Below are 24,341 nucleotides of genomic sequence, written 5' to 3' on the forward strand. Positions count from 1 at the left end.
GCATATATTTATGAGCATGATATACCCTAGGAATTTATTTGGGGGGAATTATTTTATATCAACCCTTTAATAAATTTCTTTTCCAACAGTTGATTAATGTTAACATTGATATAATGTTAGGGATTAATAAGCTTCAGAAGTAGAAACTCACACAGCTGCCTCTATTGGAGGGGAAACCAATGTAGCAGCTACCCTTCTAGACTCCCACCTTCAAGTAAACAGGCCAAGTTGTGTCTGTGTCTGTGTTTGTGTGACTTTGTGTGCATGTGCCTGTGTGTTTCTGTGGCTCTGTGTGTGGTGTAATCCAGAAGGGCTCCTGCTTTAGGATTTATTTAATTTACCTTCTGCTGAAACTTTTTAATTGACATGTTTCATTTTCTCTTGTCAATCTTTTAAAGCAGTTTCTCAAATTTTCTCATTTTAGCAATTTCAGGAATGTGATAGTGATTACTAGGAAGAAAGAAAAGTAAGGGCTAAGATTAATTAATACAGTAGCTGAAAAAGTGAATGACCTTTATTAATTGTGATACTTCTCTAGATTCAAAGAGGAAAGCAGATGCAAGATCTAGGTAGTCAACAAGAAACAATATCTTTTTTTGGAATTTGGTGAAGGATTTAGAAAAAAATTTGGATTGAAGGACAAAAGTCTCTTGGATACATCCTAAGTAATTGAGCCAGTATCTTAATAAATTAACTATCAGTCAGTAAGTCAAGTCAACTAGCATTCATTAAATGTCTGCATGACACTTTGGTAAGCTCTAGGGTATTAAAAAAAGGCAAACAAATAAAAAGATAGTCATTCCTTACTGTCGAGGACCTTATAGTCAAATATGGGAGATAAAATGCAAAACCAATATATTGGCAGGATACATTGGAGTAATCTGACAAAGCAGTAAGGTACGATTGGGAAAGGCTTTATGAAAGGTGAGTCTTTAGCTGAGACTTGAAGGAAGCTTGGGAAGCCAGGAAGCAAAGCTGAAGAGGGAGACCATCCCTGGCATGGGGGTCAGTTAATGAAAAGGTTCCAAGTAAGGAAATGGAGTACAATGTGAAAAAAAATAGCAAGGAAAGTAGAATTACTAGATTTTAGAGTATATGGATATAGCAAAAGATATGAGAAAACTGAACAGGTAGGAAGGATTATGACTGGAATAAATAGAGGATATATTTGATCCTGGAATTGACCAGGAGTCTCTAGGGTTTATTTTACAGGGTGGAAAGTGATATGATCAGACGTATAATTTCAGAAGACCAATGTGAGTGCAGGATGGTCTGGTATGGGGAGAAATATAGAAGGAGACTAACCAACAGTCTGTGGAAACAGTCTAAGGGTAAAGTGATGAAGGCCAGCACTAGGTTGGTAGTGGTGTCAGAGGAGAGAAGGGGATATTGTAAATGATAGAACTTGACAAATGATTGAATATGGAATTGAAAGAGTTAAGAGATAAAGATGATAACTTAGGTTTTGAAATTTGTTAAGTAAGAGGATAATGATATTCTTGGAACAGTATTAGGGAAATTAGGAAGAAGGGAGAATCTTGAGGAAATATAATGGATCATGTGAAGATCCATCAAAGGAGATGAAGGTGTATTCAGACAAGAAGTGCTCTGAAAACTTAGAGAGTAAAGATAGTGTTTGGGCATCAAAGACTGCAGAGCATTTAAGAAGGTGGATCCTTTCAGAAGTCCATTATGAGTTTAAAGGAAGGAGAGAGGAGTAGTTGGTGTTTTGAATGGCTTTATAATATTTTGTAGCAGAGAAGAGTGAATTTCAGGAGGATTTAGCAGGAAACAAGTTTGAGCAAATTGCCCTTGCGTGGACCATTTAGGGGCAAGGACTAGAGAAAATGTTTATATTGGAAGAGTGTAGAAAAAAAAAAAAAATGAATAGATAGTAGAGCCAGGTCCACCCTGCATGCAAAGTCAGGTACAGGAGTTTGGACTCAGTTGTAGACAATGGGGAGTCATCAGAGATTCTTGAAGAGAAAAATGTAAAAATAATCCTGGGAAAAGAGATTCACAATTCTCTGACTTTTTTTTATTGTTTTATATTGTTTAGTCATTTCAGTCATGTCTTAATTAAGTTACTGCTTTTTTTTTTTTTAGGTTTTTGCAAGGCAAATGGGGTTAAGTGGCTTGCCCAAGGCCACACAGCTAGGTAATTATTAAGTGTCTGAGACCCGCTTTGAACCCAGGTACTCCTGACTCCAGGGCTGGTGCTTTATCCACTGTGCCACCTAGCCGCCCCTTAAGTTACTACTTTTGAGGATTTTCTTGGCAAAGATTCTAGAAAGGTTTGCCATTTCCTTCTCCAGCTCATCCTACAGGTGAGGAAGCTGAGCAAATATGATTAAGTAACTTATTCAGGTCATACAAGTATTTAAGTGTCTGAGGCAAGATTTTTAACTAGACTCCAGACCTGGCACTGTATCCACTATGCCACCTATTTGCTCTATTATATATTGCAATTATCTATATGTATCACTAGATTATAAGCTCCATAATAGTGAGGACTATATTTTTTTTAAACTTTTTTTTTGTTGTCCCCTATATCTTTCATAGTGCTCTGCATCCTGTAAATGCTGAATAAATAATTCTTAATTGGAATGAGTTCTGTGCTTGTGAGTAGTCAGACTATCAATTGGAAACTAGCTGATTAATCTGTTTTGGCAGGCCTGTGGTACAGTGGATGGAGTGCAGTTAGGAAAAGTCACCTTCTTGAGTTCAAGTCTGACCTCAGATACCTATCAACTATGTGATCCTATCTTTTAATCAAATCACTTAACCTTATTTGCCTCATTTTCCTCATCTGTAAAATGAGCTGGAGAAGGAAATGGCAAACCATTCTAGAGTCTCTGCCAAGAAAATTCCACAAAATGATCATTTAGAATTAAGACATGACTGAAATGATCAAACAATAAAATAACATATCATAGGTACTCAGAAGTGAATTGTGAAACAAAGTATCTCTTCAAGAATTTCTGTCAAGAAAACCCTGAACAGGAGACAGCTAGGTCATGCAGTGGATAGAGCACCCTCCCTGGAGTCAGGAGGACAGAGTTCAAATCTAGCCTCAGACATTTAATAATTACCTAGCTGTGTGAACTTGGACAAGTCACTTAACCCCATTGCATAAAACAAACAAACAAAAATCACCCAAATTGAACCATGAAGAATAGGACCTAACTGAACAATAACAAATATTAAACTTGTTACTGTAAAGATCTGTGTTTTTTGGATTAATTAATGAATTTCTCCTCCTATGGATCTCTTAGAGAAATGAAGGTGATCTCTTCCACCGACTGTGGCATATAATGAATGAAATCTTGGACCTACGACGTCAAGTATTAGTTGGACATCTTACCCATGACCGTATGAAAGATGTGAAGCGGCACATCACTGCTCGCCTAGACTGGGGCAATGAGTGAGTAATAATAGTAGAAGCTATTAAAGATAATTAAACATAACAGAAATTAAGTATGGATATTGGATGGTTGTAGTTACTAAAGGAACCAAATGCAACTTTCTCCTTTTTTAATGACTATGTATGCCCTTGGGCAAATCATTTATCCTCTCTGTCTTAGTTTCTTTATTCTGAAATAAAAGGTTTGTACTAGATAACCATCATGATTCTTTCTAGCACCAAATATAACATCCTTTGGTCCTTTCATTTACTCACAGAGCATACTGTCACTTATAGGGTCAGGAAAAGCCAACTACTGCTAACTCAGTTACTTGTGTTCCTAATTAATAAATCAACAGCCATTTATTAAGCATTCACTATGAGCCAGGCACTGTGGTAGACCCTGGGAATATAAAGATGAAAATGATAAGAGCTTCTATTCTATCAAGAAAAACTGTACTGGGTCCTGTCAGCCTTGTGTTCTTCTCCATTGTACAGAATAATATCATGGACCTCCTTGCTAGAAAGGAAGGTATCAGGGGAATCATTTTGGTCAGTGTAGCCATTGACTCCAGTCTCTCACATCCTTCAGCTGAGCCCATCCCTCTGGCCTGGGTATTTGCACTTCATAAGAGCCTCTTCTATACCATGGCATTTATCCTGAGAAGGTCACCAGTGTAATCCTGTGAGAAATTCTACTTTTTTCAACTTTAAAGGAAAGTCTTATGGCAGGCACAGCTGTGGGGCTCCTCATCATTTGTTATGCATACAGATTAGCCATTTTTCAGTTTATAGTCTGCTTAGGATAACTCTGTAGATGAGATGCTCTCTTGAAGGGCTTACTTTAAGCCTTACACATCACTTCTTTTTTTCTCCAGTAGGAGGAAAGAATATTTAATCACTCACAGACCTCACAAAATATGCTTGTGGTTGGAAGGGGATTGACCCTTGAAGCTGAACCGAAGTTCAGTACAGCCTTACCTCTAGGGGAATCTCTAATGACCCTTCTAGCTTTAAAGATATTGATTCTAGATTCTTAGAACCCCATGCAAGGAGGATATCTGCATCTGTACTTTTGTTTTTTTACATCTATGGATATAATAATGCTATTAGTTAAGGGAGTCAAATGTGAGCTGAAATAATTCTGATGCTTCTTTGGTTTTGATATATGATTTCTTTCCTTTTTTTTCTGGCAACAACAAAAAAATTTGAACAGCATTTACCTCTTGAATTTTCTTCTTGACTCAAACTTCTCTCCTTTAGACCATCCAATTGATTAAATATTCATCTACATAGATATCTCATAAGTCTTATGTTATTTCCTACCTCAACCTTTAGTAGTATCCCAACGCTTCCTGATTTTTAACTTGGCAATCAAGACTTTCCAAAATCTGTCTCTAACTTATCTTTGCTGTCTTATTTCCCCATCATTCAGAACATATTCCAACCACATCAAACTACTCATAGTTCCATCTTTATTCCTTTCATTCCTTGTTTTTTTTACATTTTTTCTTTTAGTTTTTTTTTTTTTTTTTTTGCAAGACAATGGGGTTAAGTGGCTTGCCCAAGGCCATGCAACTAGCTAATTATTAAGTGTCTGAGGCCGGATTTGAACTCAGGTACTCCTGCTCTATCCACTGCACCACCTAGCCACCCCCTTTCATTGCTTTGCACATGCTACCTTCCACATTTAGGATGGTTGAAATTCAAATATTAAATGTGATAATATTTATAAAATGCTTTGCAAAGAGCTTAGCATATAGTAGGTGCTTAATAAAAAATTATTCCTTCCCTTCTCTTTCTTCTTCCTATCCACATCTGTGATTAAACCCTGTACTTCTTCAAGGTTGAACTTCAGTGATGACTCTTTATTTGAAGAGTTCCTATTCCAGATCATGTCATTCCGAAATTTTGTGTCCCGGGCACAAGACATATAATTTGCAAAAGATGATGGTATGAATGAAAGGGTTATTTTAAAAATACAATTGCAGTTATTTAGTCTAGATAAGAGGTGTCAAACATGTAGTCCCTTGTATGCTGTCTACAGCATTCCTAGTTGCTATCTTGTATATTTGAGTTTAATACCATTGGCTTAGACCACCAAATTCTGATTATATTGGGTACTTTTTGCTGGGTTAAATAGAGCTCTCATTGATAAAAGGTGAAAAAGGATATTACAAAATGTGGTACAGTGGAAAGATTGCTGAATTTGAAGATTGTAGGGCTAGGTTTGAATCCCTGTTTGGCTACTGACTATCTTAGTGACCCTGGGCAAGTCACTACACTTTCATTTCCTTAGTTACTTCCTCTGTAAACAACAAATTAGTGAGTCAGATTACTTGACCTCTAATGTTCAATCCAATTCAATCTAGCAAGCAAATATCAATGTTATAAAGGTGTCATTTTTTCATATCAGTTTATTAGATGGATTGAAAAGACTTGATTTATTAACAGAATAGTTAAAGATTAAAAACAATTCTAGAAATGGATGCAAGGGAAGGATTAAGCCCTTTTTTTAGTTCAAAGAATAAAGATGAAGTCAGAAGTAAAATGCAATATGGGAGATAAGGAGGGAAAGATAAATATTCATTTTTGACTGAATAACAATTCCTTTTTGATGTATATAATCACTCAACTATATTTTGACCATTTGGGACTGATTTTTTTTTAAACAATAGGTAGCAAGTATTAAAGCATAAAATGAATAGTCTAATCTATTTATGTTACCTGGCTAATGGGTGAATTTCTGAATAATGATTATATTCCCTATAAAGGAAATTCATTTTGAACCTGTATCCTATAATCTCTTATTTAAAAATGACACACATTTTCTTGCTTTACTTTATTACATATATTTCTTTTAAGTGTGTGCACGTACCGAGATTAGACACCTTCTCTAGGAATTTACTGACTAAACAAGATAAAAATGACAAGACATTTAATAAGAGACACAGATACCTAGTTACTCTAAATTAAACATAGCTGTACAGTTCAACTTTTTTTACTTTCAGATTTGAGTTTGAAATGCTATAAAATGGAAAGCACCTATATAAAGTTGATGACAATGGGAACGGGCATAAGAAAGTAGTCTTTTTACGATGTAGAAGTAGAGTATAGAGGGTATTCCTTCATTCTTTGATCATTTTAAAAGTCCTATATGCAGAGCATTGTGCTATGCAGTAGGGTAAGTGTCAGATTATTAGGACATGTTCCTGTAGAATTGACCATCTAGTAGGGGGAGAGAGAAATATTATATGTAATAGTTAACATTCATATAATTCCTTAAGGTTTGCGAAATACTTTTTATACATAATTTTATAGATATTTGTGATTACATTTTGACCTGTATGTTGTAGTTATGACTTCCTCATTCTACAGATGAGGAAACTAAGGCTTATAAGGTGAATGACTTCTCTATAGTATTGTATGTAGTGTCAAAATTTTATGCTAGATCTCTTCTGACTGTGAGTCTAATGTTCTTTCTTGTAGGCTTTTGTGAATATATAAAGTAACACATATTTGCTAATCATCTAGCTGATGTAAGTAAATCATCACAATGAGTAGACCACTTCAGCCATCATACCTTTGATCTTCATGCCCTATGCTGATATGGGTTCTCCAAGGACAGCACAAGTTTAGGATATAAATATATAAACTTTATGATAAAAGATGCTGAATAATACTCTTCATAAAACAGTGATTAACACTAAAAGGAAATAAAAGTTTATATAATTAATTAGTAAGGGACTCAAGGAAGATTATCCCGAGAACTCTCAAGAATAGAACTGAAAGGACAACAGATTGTCTTTCCCAAGTAGAAAAGCTCTGTCAAATTTCCCCCACCTCGTAAGGTAACACTTTGTTTATCTTTCAATTTTTCATCAAATTATCAAATCAATTTTTCACAAAATTTGGTCCATTTCTTTATATTATCAAGATTTCTAGAAATATTTCATTATATGTATTGATAGAACCATTATATAAACTACTCATTTCTTGAGGCCTTATTTGACTTAATTATTTTGCTTGATGCTTCTAAAGTCTTTTGGAGTTTATTCTATTAATCTTCCATTCTTCTGCTAAGCTCTGAGTTGACCATCTTCCTAGAGAAGTTCTTATCTGTTACTGGATCACTCTTTCCATCGTTTTCACTAAATCATTTTTACTTTCCTTATGTATTGGTCTATGAAAGTGGCATCCCCAGTCAAAGATCCCCAGTCAAAGTCATATTTCCTAGTAATTTCTTGGCTTTTGATTTATGCTACTGATTCTTACTCTAGAGTAACTGCTTGAGACAAACACATATAAAAATGGTGCAGTTATCATGGTGGAGAATATATCTAAGTTTAAAGCAAGATATGAAAATATACATTTTTAGCCTATTCCATTTAGGTAGCTCTTATAAATTTCTATATATTATTTTCTAGACAACTTGGATTAGATTTGGTGCCTCGAAAGGAATATGCAATGGTGGACCCTGAAGATATTAGTATCACTGAGCTCTACAGATTGGTAAGTATTTAACACCTTACCTTCATTTATTCTTTAACTGCTTATTTTGTGGTTTCCATGGTGTTTTTAATATTTGCCTAATTTATTAAACATAGAGCTCACATAATGTTCCAAATCTAATTTGGAGATAAATTTGAGGAAATTGAAAATTGAGGTGACCGTGCCCTGAAAACATATTTAAATTTTACAGATGTCTCAGAATAGTGTGATATACTTTTAGTATGTTCTCCACTTCACAGGTACCAGGAAGATAAGATTGAAAATGTTTTATTTTCCTTTGCAATGTTTTTGTTCCCAAGATGAATGAGGTCATTCTTCACTCTTATGCAGCATGCTGCCAAATTATCAAATTCACTTAATTTAAAACAAACAAAACCCTCCCTTATCTATTTCTTTTTATTGCCATTATTAATATCCCCATTCTTGAATTACTATTGCTTCTTTCCTGTTCACTGCAATATAATCCTACCTGGTTCCCTTATCTCTAGCCTTTCCTCCTTCAAATCGATACTACACATTGTTTATTATATTTAAGATAGTTTGGTTATATCACATCAAGGCCCAAAGACCTACATTCAGCTCAACAAGTTCAATTGAATTCATCAACTCTTAAGTGTGTGCTATAAACACAAAAATGAAAAATAAGATAATCTCTGCCCTGAAGAGACTTCTTATATTTTAATGGGGGAAGGGAGAATTTATACATATTTCTGTGTGTATGATTTTATATACATATATACACTTACATACATACACATATATACATACCCACATAAGGAGAATAGAAGGAAGAGTGTAATAAGGGCAAAGAAAAGAGAGTGCTAGTATGAAATGAGATAGACTTGTACAGTAGGGAATATGCAGAGATGTGGAAGGAGTATGTTTCTGTCATTGGAAGTTGGTCTAAGAAATTTTATAAAGATAAGAGAGTCTAAGAGAAGATGAAGGAATAGCTAACATATTTATTCAATGTTTATTCTGTCCCTCCTCAGAAGTGTGTTGTATCTGACTACCCTCTCCCATGATCTTTCCTCTTTTCTTTCTACCATGTCCTTTTCTATCTCCTGTCCCCCTTCTCCCATATGAAAGGAGTTATATTTTAAAAAATGGAAAGGCAAGTGGTGATCTAATTGTTAACTAAATGTATTGTGTTATAGACTGAAAAACATACAATGTTAAGATGGCATAAATAATTTCTATTTATTGAGTCTGGTAGGAACACAAATTTTGAATCTTTGAATCCAAAAATAGAATAAAAAGTCCTTCTTAACTGTCTCCATCTTCCCTTTTCTACTTTTGTTTCCCATTATTCCCCTGTGTGAATTCTGAACTGTAACAAAATTGGTTTATTCACCTTCCAAATTGATCTTATTCATAGCATTACCAGGTTCACCCTTTTGCTTATTTAAATCTTGCCTACCCTTCAAGGTCCAGATGAAATTACTCACTAATTCAACTGTAAAACATTTATTTAGTATCTTCTAGGGTCCTGACATTCTGCTATACTAAGGATACAAAGAAAAAAAAAAACAGATGAAACAGTTTCCACCTTCACTGAGCTTACATTTTACTGGTGGGATTTTCCACCTTCACTGAGCTTACATTTTACTGGTGGGATTTTGTGTGTGTGTGTGTGTGTGTGTGTGTCGTACCTAAATGAGTAAATACAAAGTTTAATCAAAATAGTTTCATAAGGGAGTATAATTGAGTAAATGAAAAGCAGTACTAAGTATTTGGGTGCGGAAAAATATTGGGCACAAAAACAATATAATGACTTCTCTTATGGAACTTCACATTTTAATAAAAGAAAGAATACATATTGCAGAATGATGGATAGGAAGAAATATTTTGATTTGGGGAATTACAGAAATGGCAAGTGAAGCCAGAGAAGGGAGATGATTGTCATGTCTTTCTCAGTACTTTAAATACAGTATCTGATCAAGAATTAGAGAAAATGCAGAAAAACACTGTATACCCTAACAGCAACATAGGGGTAATGATCAACCTTGATGGACTTGCTCATTCCATCAGTGCAACAATCGGGATAATTCGTGGCTGTCTGCAATGGAGAATACCATCTGTATCCAGAGAAACAACTATGGAGTTTGAACAAAGACCAAAGACTATTACCTTTAATTTAGGGGGAAAAAAACTAATATCTTACTGTCTGATCTTGCTATCACTTACACTTTATGTTTCTTCCTTAAGAATATGATTTCTCTCTCATCACACTCAATTTGGATCAATGTATACCATGGAAACAATGTAAAGACTGACAAATTGGAGTGGGGGGAGGGAACTAAGATTAGGGGGGGAAATTGTAAAACTCAAAATAAATAAAATCTTTAATAAAATTTTAAAAAATTTAAAAAAAGAATTAGAGAAAATAGATATATATACACTGGGAGGCAGAATGAAGAAGATTGTGGATTGGGAGCATGATATGAGATCTGAACAGAATAGCAAGGTCCTGTTATGGAAGTTCCACAATTGAATAAGTGAAGTTTTCCAGTAGAGGAGGACATCTGGTCTAGGAGTGCTGCATCAAAGCAGATGGAAAGATGACCAGGATGGTTGACTAGTAGCATCATCTGAGAGAGAGGGCACTATGAGCTGGGCAGTCAGGAAAGGCCCCATGGAAGAGGTTGCATATAAGGTAGAGGTAAGGATGGATATCTTTCCCAACAAAAGGGACTATTACCTGTGCAAAGACATAAGACTGAAAGAGTAAATGATTTGCACAGGACATAATTACTAAATCAGTTATTGAGTAAATTATGAAAGACTGAGTGAAGGGACTAGGGATGGGCTTTCTGGACCAGGTAAGGAAAATTTGCTCTGCCAGGATAAATCAGTACCTTTTCTGTATCTCAAAGTGTTAGAGAGCTGCCTAGAACATTGAGGTGTTAAACCACCTGTTAGTAAAGTCAGTGTGTTGAAGATTAGACCTGGGCCTAGGTCTTCCTGGTGCTAAAGACTAAGCTCTCTATCTATTGTTATATATTGAAAGGAGTTATATTTCTTTAACAATGGTTTATTTATTTTCCACATTAATACAATAATTTATTGTGAAAGTAGACATAACCCCCTACTGAAAGATAGAGAAACCTTAAGAGAAATGAAGTGAGAGAAAAAGAGTGCACTTCAGTCTGTATTCAGATACCATTGGCTCTGTCTCTGGGATGGGTTGCATTCTTTATCCTATGTCCATCCAAGAAGTTGCTTCAATATTTTCCCCCACAGTTGCTATTGTTAACTGTATTATATCTTTTAAAAAAATGGAAAGGCAAGTGATGATCTAATTGTTAAGACCCTTAAATGTTAGACTGGGAATTTGGAACTTTGTCCTACAGGTACTATCAGACCATTATAGATTTTTGCCCAGAATGATGACTTGGTCAGACCTATCTTTTAGCAATATGAGGATATAAATTCCTGTTCTCTTTAATGCCTTATTATCCCAGTATGACATGGTCCCCCCCCCAAACTCCAAAAGCCATAATTACCCACGTGATGTAGTTGGTAATTAATCTTATCCCAATGCAAATTTCCTTTCCTCTTCCCCTTTTTCTCCCTTGTACCTCTCTTCTTTTCAATCCTCCATCCTGCTGAGTAGAATCATAGAAAAGATGATTGACATCTCTTTTCTAAAACCAATTGTAGTGCTGATTTCATTATAGTTCTTAGAACAAGAAGTTCAGGGGTAGGTATTTACTGGTCAACAAAGTATATAGCAAGAAGATTGTGGCATCTTCTACTCTCTTTTTCCTTATATTTATTCATTCTGCTCTTCTACCTCTAGCTTCTCTTTTTGATGTACTTCCCTTTCCTCTCTCCTTCCCCCTTCTTGAAATATCTCAGAGAGAAGGGAACTCAGAGGTAATCTAGTCTACATATGTAATTTCATTTGATGTCCAAATAGTTATTATCTTTGTATATTTTTTCCACTGGAAGTAATGTACCTAAATAAAGTCTAGTTCATGATAAATACTAAGGATTGCATGGTTGTGGGTGCTGCTTATTGAATTGCATGATAAGATGTTATAGATCATTTGACCTTCTTTATATAGGTGAGGAAACTGAGGCCCCAAAAGGTTAAAGAACTTGCCCAGGATTAGAATGATAATAAGAAAAAGAGCTAGGATTTGAACCTGTGTCCTTTATCACCAGATCCAGTATTCTTTCCCCTCAACTACAATTCAGGTCCCTTATTGAGTAATGATACTTACTCACATTTGTTTAGTATTTTTTGTGGCTATTTAATCATTTCTGTCTTGCCTGTTTGATTTTCTTGATTAAGATATTGTAGTAGTTTGAGATTTCCTTCTCCAGTTAATTTTGCAAGGTGAGGAAACACATAGTATGTGAGGCTAGGTTTGAACTTGAGAAAATGAGTTTTCTTGACTCCAAGCCCAGCACTCTATCGACTATATCACCTAGCTGCCCTTTGTAGTACTAAGCTTAGTACTTTCTGCAAAATTTCCTTCTAGTGAGGTTAGGTCAAGAGTTATTGTCTCTGTTTTGCTGATGAGACTGAATGGCTTGTGAAGATTTAAACTTAGGCTCAGATTTGAGATTCAAATATAAGTATTACATTGGAACACGAGTGCTGTTTCTGCTATACTGTCCTACCTCACAAGCATACCATAGTTCTCTAGTCTCATTAGGCTGAAAAGATAGGTTATTGTGACACTCATTTGTTTTTCTCTTCAAGAGAAAGGGCAAGATTCTGTGGAACTGGAAGGTTCCCATGTAAAATCCCTCTATCTTCTAGTATCAAGGATGGCCAAAGAACCTACTATTGTGACATTTTTACTGAGATGATTCTGTTAAACCTTTTGGAATGTTTCTTCCTTAATTTCTATGCCTCTGAGACCTTCCCTTTTCCAATTAGCAAATTCTCACTCTTATATTTTAGACATAGGTCTCTGCACTACTTCAGAAATCCAGGTTAAAACACCAGCTGAATTATTGGACTTTCAGCTTTGGACATTACACTTAGCAATTCATTTTCACCTAATTGTGTTTATCTGAGTAATGAAATGTGTTAGACTTCATAGTGGTAACATATGTCTCCTTGAAAAGCTATCCTTAGTGCCAAAAGACCAAATAAAAATCTCTTGAGTGGCTAAAATGCAATTCTTCCCAAAGTTCCTTTTCCTCCTATTTAAATATTCTTGCCATTTCTGCCTGCAAAGTATCAAAATGGATTATTTATATTTGCAGAGATAAGTTTGACAACATGCCTTGTGAAATCTAGAGGATAAGCAGAGTAATTTGGGTCTAGCAATAAGCTCATTATAAGAATAGGAATTCACTCCACCTAAGGAATCTTGGGAGTATTTTGATTGTTTTAAGAGAAGGCCATAGCTAAGGGTTGTGGAAATAAACAATCTTCACATATTTATTATATAGATCCAACACATAATTCATAAGATCAAAGCTCTAAACCTAGGAGAGACTGATACCATCTAGTCCAAACCCTTACTTTTATATGTGTGTGTGTGTGGGGGGGATTGGAGGTTGTGTTTGTTCAGTCATAGAGGCAGAAATCATCAGAAGCATCAGATCCTTAGTTCCATAATTCCTTAGTTTTATTATTGTTGCACCTGAAATTTAAATAAACTCAGTCACAAAGTTCTTATTTTATTCACTTTTTTCTTGTTAAGGTCTTTCAACTCCTCAGTTACTTAAAAGACCATGAGTTAACATAAAAGTCTGAAGCATCATAAATGATGGAAAATAATGTGATTGAATAGAAATCAGAAATGCAAGGCTAACAACCTCTCTTTCCATCTTGTTGCTATGAATAGCTCATTGGTAGCATCCAAGTGCATGGTTAGCTAAGAGTCACAGTGATAACAGTCCAGACTTTCTTGAATAACAGCCAGCTTTGCAAAGATAACAGAGTCCTGGCATTCACCTGCATCTTGCAAGGCTTGTTAGTGAGATAACAGATCTCCCTTAATTGCATATGAGCAGTGAGATGTGTAAGATGTATAGAGACAATATAAGGTGATTTATGAGACAACTTAGCTCAGGGAGGAAAGCTGAACTTAACACTGAGACAAAGAAACATGACTTAGGCAATTGTACAACATTGAGAGTGATACAGAGTAGAATCAATTACAAATTGGAATTAGAATCAATTTGATTTTCTCACTATTACTGCAATGTTGTCTTCCTAAAAATATCTTTAACAGCTCACTAGAGTAACTAATTTCAAGGAGATGACCTGAGGCAAAACGGTACTTCAGGACCCAGGGTTAGGCATATAATCTGTCAGGACCAGAAACAATTCTCCTGAATATGAATTGGAGAAGAGGTATGAATCTGCAATAGCAATAGTAAAGCAATACACACATACATGAAAACACAGGTTAAGCTAAAAGTTAAAAAGTTGAAATCTAACCAGATCCACATTTATTTCTCCAGACCTTAAAGGTTCTTATATTCAGATAAGTCATCTACAGCTTTACCTTTGGGAGCTCAAGCTTCAAATAAACCAGAAATTTCCTTGCTCAAGTCACAATTAGAACTTTGGGTAAGGTGGTGGGGGTTCATAGGATTGAGTTTAAGATAGTAAGTTTCTTAGATTTTATTCCTTCTTCAAAAACAAATGTCTTTGCATAAAAATGAAGTCATATTGATGAGGAGCTGGGGAGAGAAAAGAGGTTATATTTGACTCAGACTGTAGGTGAGTATTTTGTTATCCAGATGGTTTTTTTTTTTTTTAGGTTTTTGCAAGGCAAATGGGGTTAAGTGGCTTGCCCAAGGCCACACAGTTAAGTAATTATTTATTAAGTGTCTGAGACCAGATTTGAACCCAGGTACTCCTGACTCCAAGGCCAATGCTTTATCCACTATTCCACCTAGCCACCCCTCCAGATGGTTTTTTAAAGAGTTAACTAGAAATAAGTAGAGCTCCTGCCATGCTCAATTTCTTGACAGAGTAAGAACTTTTCCTCTTGTTTTTCTCTTAGGGAGATTGAATTTATTATAATATATGTATTTATTTATTGAATTTATTATAATGATAAATCTATCTAGTTGACTGTAGTTTTTATAAGTTTGGTATTTCAAGTCCAATTAATAATAAACAGTAATAAAAACTGAAAAGATATCATGCCTATATGCCATTAGATTTTTCAAAATCTTTTTGTAGCAAATAGACTCATCTTAAGTATTTTTTTGTTATAAAAATCAGCCTGTGGTGATTATTACATTTACACATTTAGATTAAATATTTGAAATACATTTGCAATTAAATTATAATTATAGCTTTTATAACAGGATTACAATATCATCTAAGCAGTCTTTAACAGTATATACTTATTGAAAACATATAAATGCTGTGCTACTGTTTAAGGACTGCCAGTCAGTTATGGTCAAACTAATTTTCTCTTCTGTCATCTCAGGAAGAACTGAATTTGAATCCTGTCTCAGATATTTGCTAACTGTGGAACCCTAGACAAGTTGATTCACCCCTTTCAGCCTTAGTTTCCTACTTGTAAAATGAGAAAAATCACATCAACTAGTCTTCACAAGGTTGTTGGAAATGTCCATTGTGATAAAATGTGGAAAATGCTTTACAAAGCTTAAAGAGCTGTATAAGCATTAACACCTATTAAGTCCCTACTGTATGCCTAGGACTGACATAGGCCTGTGTAAAGATACAGATCTTAGATAAAGACAAGTACTATCAATTCTGCTTTTTCATCTAGTTTTTTTGTAGTTGTTTTTTTTTTGCAAGGCAAATGGGGTTAAGGGCTTGCCCAAGGCCACAGAGCTAGGTAATTTTTAAGTGTCTGAGACCCGAGTTGAACCCAGGTACTCCTGACTCCAAGGCCCGTACTTTATCCACTGAGCCACCTAGCCGCCCCTTTTTCATCTAGTTTTGAGCTTAACATTCAGCAGGAGGTTAAGTTATGTTCATAGATCATTACAATATATAGCATTGCCTATCAAATAAGACAGATACAAAGTAAATGCACATTCATTTTATCATAGGACAGCTTAGAGAAACTTTTCTAGTTTTAAGTACTTTTCTAGTACTTAATTTACATATCTTACTCCTTAGGTTTTTTAAGTAGATAGTCACTTTGCAGCATATGCTTCCTAATTATAGTTACTGGAATGATCAGAGAGATTTTGAAGAATTTTGCTGTTTTTCTTTCATTATTCTAAAAGTTACATAGCTAATGACATTTTTTTTTCTGGAAATAGATCCTGATACCCAGATCAAGAACTGAGAGAGTCTCAAAGGTTATCTTAACCCTTCCTTTTCCTTAATAAGTAAGAAAACTGAGATACAGAAAGGATAAGAGATTTGCCTAAGATTCTATAAGTAGTGAATAGCAGAATTTGGATTTGAACTCAGATTCTATGACTTCAAATTCTGAGCTCTTTTGAATAATATCACATGAGATACCTAATCAGAAATGTTGGCTAATGATCCATTCATTTTTGTCATGAGAGATATTCCTAATTTTGATGCATAAGATCTCTTGGTTTTCCATTAAACCATTTTGGGTATTGGAAGAAAAACTAGGATTTGTCTTCCAACTAGAGCAGTCATTCATGATTACATGTTTTGTGTTATATTGGAAAATTGTAGCTGTCTCACATTCTACCCTTTTATCTGGTACCTACATTTTGATTTGATGGGGCATTTTCCTTTGCTTGGACTGTGCTGATCCTTTTTTTTCTATTTGGGTTGGTGTTATTCAGATGGAGCACCGACACAGGAAGAAAGACACTCCAGTACAGGCAAGCAGCCACCACCTCTTTGTTCAGATGAAGAGTTTAATGTGCTCTAACTTGGGCGAAGAGCTAGAAGTCATCTTCTCACTTTTTGATAGCAAAGAAAATCGACCAATCAGGTAACTGTGTACCATCCTCATAAGACTTTGGTTTTTATTTTTTAATACTATAATGGTAACTGTGTTTTAATGATACTTTCAGACAAGTATGCTATTGATAATCATGTTTGAATAAAGATGGTTTTGTGTAGTTCATTTAAAGAAGACTGAATATCTCTCTTTTTTTACAATTTATTTAAGGCAATGGGGTTAAGTGACTTGCCCAAGCTCACACAGCTAGGCAGTTATTAAGTGTCTGAGGCCAGATTTGAGGACTCCAGGGCTGGTAGTCTATCCACTTCATCACTTAGCTGCCCCAGATGTAGTACTTTAAAAATAATTTTACTTTTTACATTCTTGGAATTCAGAATCTTTGTTGCAAATATTTTAGGTCTAACTTTCACTGAATAGTATCTCTCTTTGTGGGAGTCTTGTTATTATCCTGTGACTGAGAGGCCTCATTTCCAACAACTGTAAAATAATTCCTTTATTATTAAAGGGAAGCTGTTTTACTCTTTAAAAAAATCCCTTAAAAAATGGTCCTAAAAGCTTGTAATATGTGCAAGAAAATCTGCTTTGCCATTTGCTAAAAAAAAAAAGAGCATTTTTTTTTTGCTTATATGCATAACCTGCTAAAATATCAAAGTGTTTGAGGGCTTAAATTGTAAGGCATTAAAAAGAAACAACAAAATCTTAATTCAGTTGTGCATATGAAATATGACCTCTTTTGAGAAATTTCATAATTAACTGTGAGGTAGAAAAAGGGTAAGAAAAATGAAATTAATCTTTAGTTTGTTACTATTATGCAAAATACTTGCTTTTAAGAAACACCTAGGGTAATCTCTCTTGGAGAACTTTTTAATTACGTTAATTCAGTTCAACAAACAAACATTTATTTTGGGTCTGCTGTGTACCTGGAATACAAAATTAAACAAAACAAAACAAAATAAGAAATAGTCCCTTGCCCTCAAGGAGCTTAGATTCTAGTAGATTAATATGACAGTACTTAAGAGTATAAAATTCACTACAAACTGAAGAATCATTGAGTGAATAACTTTTTACTTGATACTTGTTTATACTTTTTAAAAATCAGAGATGATTAAATTTTGATATCCTATTTTAGTTTTAGCCTTTAGTTTCTACCTTTTCCTCATGCTCCAAAAAGTGGGGTTTTTTTTATCTCTTTCTAATTTCCTTTATCGGACCAGTTCTAATGGAGATCTCTTCTCCCTTTTCTGTTTATTCCTTCATCTTTCCAGCCTCCTATTATACTCTCAGGTGACCAGGACTTCATATTATTCTTCTCTTCCACATCCTCATATCCTATTTACTCTCTACTCATAGAAAATAATCTGCTAAATCCTTTCACAATAACTTAAAAGTGATGTTATTTAAGTTAAGATCATTGGTTTTATTAGACTGGAAGAGATTCAATTCAATCTCTTGAATTATTAATTCAGATTCCTCATTTGAGAAATGAAAAAAAAAGTGACTCTAAGAGAAATTGTAATGTGCTAGAAACCATACAAGAAGCTAGATTTGAACCTAGGTCCTCATACTCCAGAAGTATTCTTTTCATTCTACCTAGTTGGTACAAAGGGATAGAGCATTGATCCTGGAGTCAAGAAAGTCTCAATTTAAATCCAGCCTTAGTTCCTTACTAGCTCTATCAAATCATTTAATTCTGTTTGCCCTCGTTTCCTCATCAGTAAAATGAGTTGAAGAAAGAAATGGCAAAAAAGAACCCCTCAAAACACTCCATTATCTTTGCTAAGAAAACCCCAAATGGACACGACTGAACAAGTACCATGTTGTGTTAGTCTTCCCAGAAAGTTTTACATTTCAGTAGGAGATAAAACTTAAAAGATTTTTAGGTTTCTCCTATAAGTAGAAGAAATAGAGGGGGGATGAATTAAGGGTTATGTCTAAAATAATATTCACAGGTAGTTTCCAAATGGTAAGACTTAGCCTGGTTCTACATGTCACTACTTTTCAATTTCCAAGCTATCAGTGACGTCTAACATATTACCTTTCTTCATAGAATGTTCCCTTCCTTCTTAGTCCTAGTCCCTATTTCTTTGCAGGAAATTTCTTTTAACTCAAAAATTGCTATCAAGGTGGAAGAGTCAGAGGAAGGGGAAAGAGAATTTAAAACTGGAAATAAAATAGGGAATTGTAAAACAGCAATCAATACAAATTTTATTGAATTCATAGTCAATCAAGTTTCAATTGTGTTAATGAGAAAAAAGTACTTGTTCCACCTTCTTTCAGGAGCCATTACACACCACTTTCTATCCCTCCACAGTATTCTAGACTTAGGTTTCTCTTCTCTAGCATTTTCCTTGAGTCTATGTTTTGAAAAGACTATGTAAATATTAATTATCTCATTCTCCTATGTTTCATAATTGTTTCTGAATGTTTTCTTCCTTAATTAGATTTTAAATTCCTGGAGAGTAAGATTTTTGTCAGAGATTTCTTTGTGACTTCAATGCCTTATATAAGAACTTGCATATATTAGCTATTTAATAAATGTTTGACAATAACTGTAATACTCTCATCCCAAACCTCTTTTTAACCAATAATTTTAATCTCACCCGAAAAGGAAAAAATTTACCTGACTTGTAATCAGTTAAATTGAGAAAACTCATTCTCTTTGCTTTTATCTTACACACCAATTCATGGGGCCCAAATTGGCTTAAGTCAGTCAATGAAAGAAGTAAAAAAATAAAACAAACCAAAAAATACTCAATTGATAAGCCTGTGATGAATGTTGACCATTCTGTTTTTTTTTTTTTAATACTTGAAGCACTCTTGATTTCTTCAGTTTAGGGTCTCCTTTCATTGATTTATAGTCCAAAGTTTCTCTGAACATAGCTAATATAAATCTTGGACAACAGAACCCATATTCTAACTTGTTCTTGAGAACTCTTCAGCTTAATAACCTGCTAAAACTTTTTCCCCACTGGAATAGATCTAATCTACCTAGGGTCATCTTGGCACCAGGTTTAAGAGTTGCAGTAGCACATTAATGCATGGTCATTTGTAGGATAGATTCCCTCTCTTCTCAGTCCCATAAAAAGATGAATTTGGGGATCAAATTATCTGTATCTAAGAACAATTATATTTCTCATATTATTCTTTGCTAGTCTTTCACCATTTTCATTTTTCCAGTTGCTTCACTCCAAGTGCCTAATTGATTTTGATTTTGTAATATATAATAATAGTTACAATGGACATCTTTCATTTTAATTCAGATACTGTAGAAGAACTCTTTGCTAGTAGTTTGCTTTTTTTTTTGCTTATTTCCAGAGATATAAAGTTTTTCTTATTGAATAAAAAATAGGCACAAATCATAAAGTTGCCTAATTTTCTTTGAAAAACATTTTTTTGGAAGAAATTGCTACTTTTATTATTAGTCTCCAAGCTAAGCTCTTCTATTTAATATGAATATGTAATGTGTATTGAAATTAATTGCTATCTGAAGCATATTCATTGAATCTTAGAACAGGACAGTTCTACAGAGATCATCAGAAGTCTAGAGATCATTCTTTGATATCCCTTACAGCTCTAGATCTATGATCCCCTAAAGCCAGAATGTTCAATCTATTTTCCATCTGTGCTAAAGTCAGTAAGCTAGTGAGGTATGCCGTCCAATCTGATAAGTTTTATTACTGAAAGAGATGCATTATTGAGCTAGGTCACAATTTCTCATAGAATTCTAGAGAATTCTACAAGACTATGAGTTGCACAAATAGTGTGAGCTATAGTGTAAGAGTGCATTTACTTACTGGAGAGTCCCTATATCTATGAAGCTATATATTTGTTCTCTGCTCACTTCACTTTGTATTATTGTTATTATTTTGCTAATTACAAATGTTTAGAGATGAATCCTTCCAAGAAATGAACCTTAGCATCCTTCTTCCCATGTTCCACTCTTTGACTCCCCACCAAAAAATGATTTTTGCCAAGAAAATTTCTTTTTTTAAATTCTCAACAAAATGGTTTATTTAATTTTGGGGAAGTTTCTTTTTTATTTTATCATTAGTTTTTTTTTAATTTTGAATTCCAAATTATTTTCCTCCTTTTCCCTCCTCCCTCCTTGAGAAGGCAATCAATATAGATTTTATATGTGAAGTCATGTAAAATGTTTCCATTTTAGCATGTTGCAAAAGAAAATGTAGCCCCCCCCAAAAAAAAGGGAAAAAAAGTATCTATATTCAGATTTCATCTATATTCAGACTCCATCAGTTATCTGGGACTAGATAGCATTTTTCATCGTATTTTGGAATTGTCCTGTAACATTATATTCCTGATAATAGCTGAGTCATTCACAGATGATCACCATTCAATATTGCTGTTAGTATTTTCAGTGTTCTCCTGGTTCTGTTCACTTCACTTTGCATCAGTTCATGTAAGTCTTCTCAGGTTTTTCTGAAAGCATCCTTGTTATTTCACCAAGAAAACTTCTTATTGCTTTGCTCATTTAAACCCCCAAGGCAAGCATTATACTTCTATATGTGTCATGTGGTTTTTTTTTTGGTTTCTGAACTCTTGCTCATAGTGACCCTTACACTTGAGATTCTTTCTTAAATCTTTGTTTTATTTAATTTCAAAAAAAATCTTTAAAGTCAGTGTTAAATGTTATTTCTTCCTAGAAGACTTCTAAAATACACCCACTAAGGATGATCTTTTCCCCGCTTAAACTTCATGTAGCACTACTTCCTTTGGAACTCTCATGTATTTAGCATATGTTATTTTGTATTCTATTTATGTAAATATGATGCTATATTTATGTATGTCTTTTCTTCTCCTGTTTGATACTGTTTTGTAAACATACATCATGTCTTATTAAAATTCAATATCTCTCTCCACACTTTCAATGGAATAGATTATTAAATGAAAACATTCACTGAATTTTATTTGAATTGAATTCAAATGCTGAGTGTTGTAAAGGGAAAATTTTTTAATTATGAAAATTAAGATAATTCATCATAGTTTTATTAATTCTTATTTACTATCATTTGTTATTACTCAAATTGCAGGTGAAATCATATTTCAGTAAGAGGTAGAGTAATATAGAACAGATATATCAAACACCATGGGTTGTATTTGGTCCAGTTTTCCTCAATGTATGTGGAACCAGGTTCAAATGGATTTGGAAAATAGTTAACAAAATAAAAATATAATGAGGCATAGATAATGTTAATTTATAGTTTCTCAATCAATATATAGCTTTACGGATTCTTATGTACAGTTGAATGTCCCCTGGTTTCATTTGAATTTGATATCACTGGTGTAGAGGGTTGAGTGAAGCAAACCTGTGCTCATATCCTACCTCACACACTGGGTGTGTAACCCTGTACAAATCATTCAACCCTTTAGAGCCTCAGTTTTCTTATGTGTAGAATGAGGAAGTTGACTCAATGACCTTCAAAATTCTTTCCTGCTCTAAATGCTGCTCTAAATTAACAAAAGATTTCCAAATCCCAGGCTACAACTCACTTATTTCAACCATTACTTAATATCTTTGCATTTTTCTATAATAGAAATAAAATTTATATACTCCTTTGTGGTTAATTGCAATAGACTTTGGTCTGTACTATTTAACCTTGTTTTTCCTATTCAGATTCTTAGTTTCAAAATGCAGGTGACGTCCTTAAAGTCTTCCTAAACTCTTTTTTGCCTTAAGTAAACATTTCCAACTTCTAAACTCTAGTACCCGCTTTTTAAACTCTTTTAATGCATGAATCATTCCTTGGGTAGTTAAGCATGTGACATCTCTTTTCATGCTGTCTTGAACTGTTCAAGTTTTATGTTGTTGTTTTGCTTTTAATTTGTTTGTCTTATCCAAACTAAAAGTTTCTTGAGGGCAGAGACAACATCACTTATTTCTTTATATTTCCTGTGGCGTCTGGTCAAGAAATATTAATTGACACTTTAATATAAAAAAAATCAGTTTCAGGGGGGGCGGCTAGGTGGTGTAGTGGATAAAGCACCAGCCTTGGAGTCAGGAATACTTGGGTTCAAATCCGGCCTCAGACACTTAATAATTACCTAGCTGTGTGGCTTTGGGCAAGCCACTTAACCCCATTTGCCTTGCCAAAAAAAAAAACCCCAAAACCAAAAAATATCAGTTTCCAAATGCTTGTTAAAATCAGTATTTTGGAAATATTAAATCAGAGGGCAAATAAAGTCAGTTAGAATAGGTCAAATTCTCTTATACTTATAGGAATGTCTAAATTCTTCCTATGTAGAAAATAGGAAAAGAATTAATAAAAATTTTAACTGAGATAATTTGGTGTAGGTGTGAGTCAGAAGCAAGAAAATAGGTAAGTTTGACAGTATATAATATTTTCTAACTCTAGTCCCACCAGATCCCTTTACAAAGAAAGAAAGAAGTAGGGAAATTCTTATATCTACTCTTTGGAATCCAACTTGTTCTTTATAATAATTATATCATCTTCAGTTTATATTTAGAGAGAGTTTTATTTGTTTCTTTTACTTAAATTGTCATGTATTAAATAAAGTAATTGTGTAGTTTTTTTTGAGGGGGTGTTAAAATATAGCATGTAGTTGACTTACTTGACTTTACAGTTGATTAAACCCCCAAGTCTTTTTATTGGCAACTACTATTATGCTAGATTTCCCTTAATCTATATATATCTATCTATATATATCTATATCTATATCTAATCTATATCTATATCTATATATATCCAAAATTTATTTTTGAACCCAAGTTCAAAATATTAAGGAATAGCATTACAAAATGGATGGAGGTTTTCCTCTCTCTCTTTGCAGAAGATAATGGTATTCTAGCCGGAACTTGAAGGTGGCCAAAGAAACTAAAAGGCAGATGAGATGGGAGAGGTTTCCAGGAATAGGGGACTGCCAGTTTTGGAAGATGCAATGTTTTGAGTGAGATACAATAAGAACAGCAGAGTTGCTGGATCACAGAATATGTTTGGGGAAAGAGGAGTAAGATGTAATAAGACTGGAAAGGTAGGTGGGGACATATGGTCTAGGACTTTGAAAGCCAAGTAGATAATTTCATATTTAGAATGGAGATTATAGGGATCTTCTGGAGTTTTTTCAAGGGGTGAAATTATCAGATTTGTTTTTTAGAGGGATGATTTTGATAGCTTTGTGGAGGATTAACTGGATTAGGGAGGCACTTGTGACTGGGATAACAATCAGCAGTTTACTGAGGTGATAGGGGCTTACATTAGAGTGGTTTCAGAGGAAAGAAAGGAATATATAGGAGAAACATTATAAAGGTCAAAATGACAAAATTTAACAAGTGACTGGACATAGGTATGTGAGAGAGAATGAGAAGTTGAGAATGCTACCTAAGTTGCAAGTCTGAGTAACTGAGAGTATAGTGGTACCCTGGATAGAAATTGGGAAATTTGGAAAAGGGGGTGGATATTGGTGATGTGAGACTGGAGGTTAGTAGAAAAGTTAGAAATGGATAAATAGATTTAAGAATCATCTTCATAGAGATGATAATTGAATCTTTCATAACTGAGATCATCAGGCAAAATAGTATAGAGGTAGGAAAGAAG

At 34.2% G+C, this 24,341-nt stretch overlaps 1 protein-coding gene across 1 annotated transcript in view; it reads left to right on the forward strand.

Moving 5' to 3' along the window:
- DOCK4 (dedicator of cytokinesis 4) overlaps positions 1–24,341 on the forward strand; it is a 345,771-nt gene that overhangs the window by 40,219 nt on the left and 281,211 nt on the right. Inside the window, exons 6-8 of the mRNA XM_074195289.1 lie at positions 3,276–3,424; positions 7,831–7,915; positions 16,646–16,797. Coding sequence (XP_074051390.1) covers positions 3,276–3,424; positions 7,831–7,915; positions 16,646–16,797 — 386 coding nt within the window. The remainder of the gene's footprint in view (positions 1–3,275; positions 3,425–7,830; positions 7,916–16,645; positions 16,798–24,341) is intronic.

Source organism: Macrotis lagotis, chromosome 7 (assembly GCF_037893015.1).
Source record: "Macrotis lagotis isolate mMagLag1 chromosome 7, bilby.v1.9.chrom.fasta, whole genome shotgun sequence".
In the NCBI taxonomy this organism is placed as follows: Eukaryota; Metazoa; Chordata; class Mammalia; order Peramelemorphia; family Peramelidae; genus Macrotis; species Macrotis lagotis.